At 38.4% G+C, this 9,150-nt stretch overlaps 1 protein-coding gene across 2 annotated transcripts; it reads left to right on the plus strand.

The window, feature by feature from the left end:
* The first annotated feature begins 989 nt into the window (after positions 1 to 989).
* Positions 990 to 8,339, plus strand: LOC116057682 (B2 bradykinin receptor-like). 2 transcript variants are annotated; one of them, XM_031310262.2, is made up of 3 exons: positions 990 to 1,221; positions 7,110 to 8,207; positions 8,240 to 8,339. In XM_031310262.2, the coding sequence occupies exons 1-2, from the start codon at positions 1,202 to 1,204 to the stop codon at positions 8,161 to 8,163; spliced, it is 1,074 nt and encodes a 357-aa protein (XP_031166122.1). In that variant the 5' UTR covers positions 990 to 1,201; the 3' UTR covers positions 8,164 to 8,207; positions 8,240 to 8,339. The 2 variants fall into 2 exon arrangements, with proteins under 2 accessions (XP_031166122.1, XP_031166121.1); XM_031310261.2 differs by having other exon boundaries at positions 7,110 to 8,339.
* The last annotated feature ends 811 nt before the right edge of the window (positions 8,340 to 9,150 follow it).

A 9,150-nucleotide genomic window follows, 5' to 3' on the forward strand; every position in this document is an offset into this window, starting at 1 on the left:
GCATCTTAGTCCCAGAAATGCCTGTTACTAACCTAGCTCTGGGGAGTTTTCTCCCCGGAGTCCCTTTGCTTCTTCTTCACCCAGAACATCGCCTTGGAATTGGGTGGCACCTACACCGGGGTCCTGGGTGCAGCTGACGCTATGGACTTACTACACCCTGCTACGCTCTGCGATTCCCCGCAGTGTCCGACTGCGTCCTGCCGCGTCCAACCGCGTCCACCCAGGCTGCTGTGCCACACTACACCCCGTAACGCCCTGCTGTACCCTACTATGACATGAACTACTACGACTACCATTGTGATCACTGTTTTACTATCTTTATTATGACTATTATTGCCACCATTCACCACTCCAACTGGTGCCGTCAGACACCGCCTACCAAGAGTCTGGGTCTGTCCGAGGTTTCTTCCTAACAAAAAAGGGAGTTTTTCCTTGCCACTGTCACAATAGCTACTGCTAATGCTTGCTCTTGAGGCAACCACTGTAATAGTTGGGGCTTCGTAAACTACAGAGTTTGGTCTAGACCTACTCTATCTGTAAAGTGTCTCGAGATAACTCTTGTTATGATTTGATACTATAAATAAAATTGAATTAAATTGAATTGAATTGATGTGTTCTGGCCCCTTTCTGGCCTTCGCCAGGGTAAAGACCGTAGTCCCTTCTTTACAGACTGCTTTATAGACTGCATTACATTGGATTTTCTATTTTTTTGTGTCCACTACAAACATGTACATTTGCTGCTACTAAAAAAGAAAACCCTATAAAGACCATTTTCAAACTGTGTGTGTGATATCAAGCCTGGGATTTTAAAAGGACCTAAACTTGTGACATAAATACACAACTTGTTCCAACAGCTTGTTTGCAAATATTTGTTAAGTGGAATGTAGGCTGTGCAATTTACAGTGTACAAATAGTTCCTTAGAACTGCCTGCTCTACTGAACTGTAAACAGAACAGAAATCGTATAATATCACTCCATGGCAGACAGACGTGTATACATTGCTACTAGATGGAGGAAAAACAGAAGAGGGATACTGGAGGAGGGAGCATGCCAACTAATAGTTCCAAGTAGTCTGACATCATAATTTCCTTTCTCCTTTCCTTAAGAGAGTCAGAGACAGACAGAGAACAGTAGAAGAAGGTAGGCTACTGGAGCAGTGCAGTGTATCTGGACATTTTACATCTGGACTTCCTGAGGAAGAATGGATCTTTTGCCTACAAGGTACGCATAGCTTTATTTTGATTGTATATTACTTTTTTAATGTTTTGAAATTATTCACTGTAGCTAGAATATTAACAAGGGCCATTAACAGCTTAACAATGTTTACTGTCAGTATTATTTTGTGCTTTTTAACATTGTCTGTAAATGACAGTATACAGATAATTTATAAAAAATGTACTCCCCTTTACAAAAAGTGATCTCAAACAGTAAAGGGTTAATCCTAGAAACCAAGCATATTTGTTGTTCACATACAGTATATGTCTACATCTAGATTGCATTGCTCACTATATTTGTCTCAACACGTTTAGTGCAGGATGATAAGATTTTGCTCCAATGTTTAGTCAGTAAGATCCATTTTAAAACTGCTATACTGTTTGTACTATGCTGATACAGAAAAATTGTAAGAAGAGTTCAACAAAGGCTCTTAATGCATTTCAATTGAAAGCATTAAATACATGCTAAATAATAATCAGTGGTGGAGAATATCGTTAGGCAATTACATTTACGTACTTCAGTACAATTTTGAGGTCCATTATCTGCTTATTTATACTTCTACTCCACTTACTTTGCATATTCCGATTAATAATACAAAATATAATCTACAAATAAATGATGATGTAAAATTATAGATGCAACTTTATTGATGTGCATGTATCAATAATTAGAATCCAAAAAAACAAATTATTCTGAAATGGCCCATTCTGTATACCTTTAATAGTTTTAATTTAAATTAAATTAAATTAATACATGACTTGAAATAGATTTCTAAACTGTAGTATTGCTAATTTTACTTAAAAGCTCTGGGTACTTCTTTCACCTTATAATACACAAAGTTCAACTTTAACATGCACACAAGTGCAAGAAAAAGGCTGCTGTGTTGTTACTGGTAGACAAACAGCCTGTCCCACAACTGCTTTAATTTAAAAAAATAAAACAAACTTGTGTTTAGCTAAAACATAAATATAGTTATACATGTATTATATTAAAGTAAATGTATCATAATGAATGCCGTACCCTATTTCATATGTGAATACTTTCAAAAAGAATATTCTAAATTGCATATGGCTTACAAAAGTCTCACATTGCCAGACCTATCTCACAGTGCTGTGGAGTAAGGTTACACCAAACACATTCTGGGATAGGAGAAAAAAACGCTCTGGATTGTTTGCATTTCTTTTAAGCAATCACAATCATCTTGGGCAGCGCTAAGCTCCGGGTGGCGGTCCTACAGAAATAGTCTCCAGAAGGAACTGTTCACACAGTACAGTAGCGTGAGCTTTTTAAATTAGCTGGATATATGGTTAAACGTCATTTGCTCTACCAGTGTATCGCTGTGTATTTCACCCATAGCAATCCCCACCAATCTGTCCCAAAACGTCCCAGTAAGATACTACATACTTATATGTACATCAGATATTATTCCATTATTTCTTTCTTCCACTATTAAGTGTTTTTGGAAACATCTGATTTGTTTCCTTGCTTGCACAAGTGATTTTTGTTTTTGCACTTTCACACCCAGAAATAGAGTGATTCTTTAGGAAAACGATCAGTCAAATTCTCATCAATATATATGACACAATGGTAGTTTTGTTTGTCTCTCACGTCTGCAAACATTCCGCCCTCTCTATCATGCCAACTCTTTTTTTTAAAGTAAGATCCTCAAGACTTTCTTGTTTTCCTTAGGAGAATTTTGTATTGGGCATTCGTGAGAACAATGCTGTAACACACAGTTCCATATTCTTGGAACGTACACATGCACACCAACATCACTATATTGAGAGTAGTGTCAGCTCACTCAATAAGTCTAGTATCAAACAAATAATGTATTTGTCCTTAAGAAATTTTTGAAAAGGATTTTCATTTTTTGTGAATATTTCTTTCATTTTGTGCATTCCAGGTAAAACCAATCAAAATGGTGTTTCTTTGATTACATAAAAAATAACTCAAAATATAGTTCACAATTCACATAGACCCTTAAGAGGTATGATATGCAGTGCTTCGCTAAAAAAACAATGTATGAGCTAATACAAAAGTAATCCCTCTTATGACCCACTAGAAGTGTGTGGTGGTGTCTGTATCAGCAGAGACTCTGCCCTCAGCATGTGTTTTCTCTTTTCTTTTTCCCTTTCCCTTTGGGCCCCAGTTGGGGTGTACTGTAACTCTCAGCCAGTAACCGCGTGCAGTTCCCTTCTCATTTCCAACTGGCGATTTAACCCTCGTGCAGACACAAAGAAGCAGACATGATGAAGCTCTGCATTCACTCATAATACAGCACCTTTCTGCGGAGGTGTGTGTATGGATAGTTGTGCTTTAGAACAATACTGTCATGCAACAATCTGAAAATATAATTTTATTCCTCTGATTCACTGCTTTGTTGCGCTCCCCGTCTTTTACTCTCAAGTTTGCTCCGATATATTTATTCATAATCCAAATTGAAAGTCCAAAGAGAAAATGAAGCAAGATCAAATTAAAAATATTATTATTTGACTACGCTACTAGGGAAATTATGCCATAATTGAATTTAAAAAAGAAAAAGGAAACTGAAAAAGCAAAGTTGAAATGTAAAATGATTTATCTTTTGAATTTTCAATTTCGATTTAACATTTGGCTTTTCAATTTAACATTTGGCTTTTCCCATTTCGATTTAACATTTGGCTTTTCAATTTAACATTTGGCTTTTCCCATTTCGATTTAACATTTGGCTTTTCCACTGACAGATGTCAAAAGTGGAGGCTTGGCCCAAAGGCTGGTGGGAGGGTCTGAAACGAAAGGGGTGCAGAGGCACCTTATGGACAGCAGGGGGAGCTGACTGCTGGGAAGCACTGTTGAGGAGCATCTGGCTGCAGCTTTGTTACCATGTTGGCTTGACCTCTTATTTAACATTAGATGATAGAAACTGATGCTGTAGGCTGAACACAAACGACATTTCATGCAGCAACAGTTAAGTTTTCATGTAGTTACTGTAATTGGGCCTGTGTAATTTTTCGTTCATTTGATTTCCGATTTTAAACCTTATTAATATTGATGACAATGTGTTCAAACGGAAAACAAGCTATATTTCAGGAAATAAACGTGCCCATGATTCTACTGAGAGACTTCCAGCTGACAGCGGGGTGTGTGAGCATCACTGACCGGCCGGCGAGCAAGCGATCCCGGCCGCCACCAGCTGGCTGTCACGTCAGACTGGAGCTTCTTGAGTCAACATCATTGGCCATCAATTTTTGTAAAACTGCCCATATTCAAACTCTACACAGTTATTTTTTCGCATAAAAAAGTCTCAGAAGTGAATTTAGTGGTGAAATAGCAAACGAAAATTGTAAAAAGTTTTCAGTTGTTGGCTGCTGCTACTAGCCTACAGCAAACTCTCGATCTAGATTATATAATCAATTGCTTTTTTACAATTTTTGTCTGCTATTTCACCACTAAATTCACTTCTGAGACTTTTTTATGCGAGAAATTAACTATGTAGACTTTGAATATGGGCAGTTTTACAAAAATTGATGGCCAATTGCACATTTTCTCTGATGTTGTCAGAATCTCCAGTCTGACGTGACAGCCAGCTGGCGGCGGCCGGGATCACCTCCCTGCCGGCTGGCCAGTGATGCTCACAGACCCCGCTGTCAGCTGGAAGTTTCTTAATAGAATCACGGACAAGTCTATTTCCTGAAATATGGCTCGTTTTCTGCTTGAACACATTGTCATCAATATTAACAAGGTTTAAGATGAACCAAATTTGGATATTGTTTCAAAATCGGAACTCAAATGAACGAAAAAGTACACGGGCTGTACAAAAGGCCGTCTATCAGGCGTGATTGTGAGTGTATGTCGGAGAATAGCACGGACACGCGCCTCACACCGCGCGTGCCACCTGGAGAAAAAAGTAAGAGAAAGAAAAAGGAGACGGTCGCAGTTTGGAGGATGACTACCCGGTTGAGATTGTGTGTGTGTGTCCTCGAGATCTAACCACACACAAACACACAGCCATAGCAGAGCTACCCACGCCCATGTTTGTACTGTTGCTTAATTAAATAAAACATCAAAAGAGAGAAGCTGTCTCTGTCCGTGTTTTAAACAGACACACCTGGGGCTAAGTTGGAAACCAGAATCTGCTTTAAATACAGTCCTAATCTAGTCCTCACTAACCCGGGCCCAATTACAGTAACTAACTACATGAAAACTTCACTGTTGTTGCATGAAATGTCGTTTGTGTTTAGCCTACAGCATCAGTTTCTATCATCTAATGTGAAACAAGAGGCCAAGCCAGCCTGGTAACGAAGCTGCAGCCAGATGCTCCTCAACAGTGCTTCTCAGCAGTCAGCTCCCCCTGCTGTCCATAAGGTGCCTCTGCACCCCTTTCGTTTCAGACCCTCCCACCAGCCTTTGGGCCACGCCTCCACTTTTGACATCTGTCTGTGGAAAAGCCAAATGTTAAATCGAAATAGGAAAAGCCAAATGCTAAATCGAAAAGCCAAATGTAAAATCAAAATGGGAAAAGCCATGTTAATTTGAAATTGAAAAGCCAATAAATATATTTTTAATTTGATCTTGCTTCGTTTTCTCTTTGGACTTTCAATTTCAATTCAAATTAAATTTGGATTATGAATAAATATATCCTTCATACCTTACTGGACTACTGAATATAATAATTTTCCATTATACTTTGTATTTTGAATTGTTACCTGCCACCAGAATTTTGTGATTTCCTTAAAATATATATATATATATATATATATATATATATATATATATATATATATATATATATATATATATATATATATATATAGACGTTTTTACCATAAATTGGTGCCTAAAAATGTATCAGAATGCAGGAATTGAAGTCTTTTACCCTCAAAACTTTATGTGTTCCCCCAAAGGCCAATTCAGAGCAAGGAAAAACCTTGAAGTATAATCACAGCCATAAAAACATATTTAAATTGCAGAATTAAAGAGTTGAAACAGATGAAAAGATGGAGAACCAGACAGACAATATGTACAGTGTCAACAATCGAACAGACAGTGACAACAAAGAACAACATGATGTAGAGAATGACAGTATACAAACGGCATAAACAGGCAGTATGTTTAAATTTGTTATAAACGTGTGCTCTTTAAAAAGTAGTAAGCATTGTTTGCCAGTTACTTACATTAAATGTTTAAAAATCTATTACATAAGGTACTGCTTATATTATTTCACCATCTGTACACAAATGTAATTAGTGAATGCACGTGTCCGTGGGTGGGGCTGCATGGGCATGGTAATGTGGGCTAGTGTGGCTACAGTGCCAGGGCTGAATTTTTGTCCCAGTCCGCACCTGCTGTGACGCGCTTGAGATTGTATTGCAATGATTTATTCCTCCACATGTAAAATACAACTAGCACTGCAGATGAAAACGCCCACCACCTACAATATAAGTGCACAATATAATAATCAATAAATAATATAAATGAGACCATAAACAACATACAATATGTGGCTCCTACAGTCATGCTCTGGAAGTCTCTGGCAAGACCACAAACAGCCATAACAATGTATTTACCTGCAGAGTTTTATGAGAACTCATCAAACCCAACCTGATTTATTTGAAAAGCTACCAACCAGATGTGATAAGATCATTGTAAAACTGACTCAATGCTGTCGCGCCAAATTAATGCTCTTGGGGGTTTTGTCAGGTTTCTGGTAGTGTGGTCTAGACCTACTTTATCTGAGTGTCCTGAGATAACTTCTGTTAGGATTTGACACTATAAATAAAATTGAATTGAATATTTCACACTATTAACTTAGTATTCATGATAATAACAAAATGTTAAAGAAAGCTTTAAAGTTACTTTCAAATTGTCTTTGTTTTAAATCTTGTTTGGTTTGCCTTCCCTTTAACTCTCCACAGCGACTCTGCTAATTTCAGCACAGCGACTACATTTGGAGACCAAAACAACACCACGGACGAGTGTCCTCCAGCAGAATTCAAAGATTGGCAGTCAACTGTGGTCCCGGCGTATATGCTGCTGATCAGTGTGCTGGGAATCGGGATGAATGGGTTTGTCCTGATGGTTTTCTGCCTTCATAAGAAGGCCTGCACCGTGGCTGAGATCTACTTGAGCAACCTGGCTGCTGCTGACTTTTTCTTAATGGTGTGGTTGCCATTGTGGGCTGCATATGCAATCAACAGATACGACTGGCCCTTTTCACATTACCTGTGCTCACTGTTCTCCCTTCCCATCAACATGAACGCCTACTGCAGCATCTACTTCCTCGTTCTGATTAGCATAGATCGCTATATTGCACTGGTGCACCCGCTGTCCCATAAAGGAATAAGTAGGACAAAATTTGCCAAACTGGGCTGTCTGCTTGTGTGGGGTTTCGGCTTGCTCCTGAGCATCCCCACACTCATTTACAGGAAAGTGTCCTACTTCCCTCAATATAATAGAAGTCTATGCTTTCTTAATTATAGCGATATCAAGGAAGAGTTCCTGTTTGAAGGAATACAGAATACATTCGGCTTTATCATACCCATTTGCATCATTTCCTACTGCACTCTCATTATTATTCACTCTCTGAATAACCAGTTAATTGAGAGGTCAAACAGCCAGAAAACAGAGCAGAAGGCCACCACTCTGGTGCTGGTGGTCCTCTTGGCGTTTGTGATTTGCTGGGTGCCACACCACGTGGTAAAGATACTGGAAACACTCAGAAGAGCTGATGTCCTGAGAAGATGTAGCATCATCGCCAACCTACAGATCTGCCGCGCAATCTCCATGTACTTAGCTTTCTTCAACAGTGTTCTTAACCCCATCCTCTATGTCATTGTAGGAAAGAATTTCAGGGGAAAAGTCAGGGGTCTCTTCAAGCAATGGAGCATTAACAGAACAATGACTGTCCGCACCACCTCCACAGACTCAAACCTGTTGAGAAGTGTTAAAACTGAAGTAAACTCAATCTGATCTGCAGGATTGTTTTAATGAGTTTTTTTGTTTTACAATTTCACATAATGAAATTGTCACATAATGAAATTGTCACATAATGAAATTGTTAGTCATTTTCACAAAAGTAAGATAAGAAAACTATTTGAAGTAATACTTATGTAATCTGAATTCACATTAAATAAGACCCTGATCAACACTGTGAGGTTTGAACTCCCTTTTTGATTGTTTGCGCCGCATGGGACATACTGTAACCCTAAAAGACTAAAAGAGGAGGGAGGTCTTCTGGGGAACATAATTCGACCTTTCTTAATAGTGTCCTGAACCCATGTCTTCTCTGGGCAGGCAGCACTTCAGGAGGAAAGTTAGGGAGAAGGAGGGCGAGACACGTGCAATCAATAGATTAAAAATAACGTGACATTTACACGAACTGCCGTGAGACCGTGTTGGATGATCACATACGGCCAGACATCAACACTCCTCACTGGTCATATCAACAGACCAGAGGAAAGCATGACCATTTTTAATGCATGGGAGAAGATGTGACTCTTTCGTTATATATATATATATATATATATATATATATATATATATATATATGCCATTCTAACACTTATGCCCTAACTGTTTCGTTAGAAATGCTTTCAGACTTAATACAATAATAACACTGCTACATAATTAAACAGCATTACCAGATTGTGTTGTGTATTGTAGAAGTAATGGGCATCAAACTAAGATAATGGAAGTAATGCACCAAAGAGATGGAAACAGACTTTGTGTCTCTGTGTAACAGCAGGGTCTTTATATGACACTTTAATGGTAAGATGTCCCACGCCCATCTGTGTGCATGTCTCTGTATATATGTCTCAGTCTGTGTCTCTGTACTGTTACATGGTGTTGCTGTTACTGTCTTGTAATATTTTACTGTTGAACACCCAAAAACAAATATTTTATAACCATGTATTCTCCCTTCTGTTTCTGACATTGTAACTCATGTATCTTTTCTTT

The sequence above is a fragment of the Sander lucioperca genome, chromosome 18, assembly GCF_008315115.2.
Source record: "Sander lucioperca isolate FBNREF2018 chromosome 18, SLUC_FBN_1.2, whole genome shotgun sequence".
In the NCBI taxonomy this organism is placed as follows: Eukaryota; Metazoa; Chordata; class Actinopteri; order Perciformes; family Percidae; genus Sander; species Sander lucioperca.

Excerpts from the sequence above, each read along its gene's own strand:
- LOC116057682 (XM_031310261.2), top strand. The coding sequence starts at position 1,202 with ATGGATCTTTTGCCTACAAG. Across the intron at positions 1,222-7,109 it reads ATGGATCTTTTGCCTACAAG|CGACTCTGCTAATTTCAGCA; the intron begins GTACGCATAGCT and ends AACTCTCCACAG.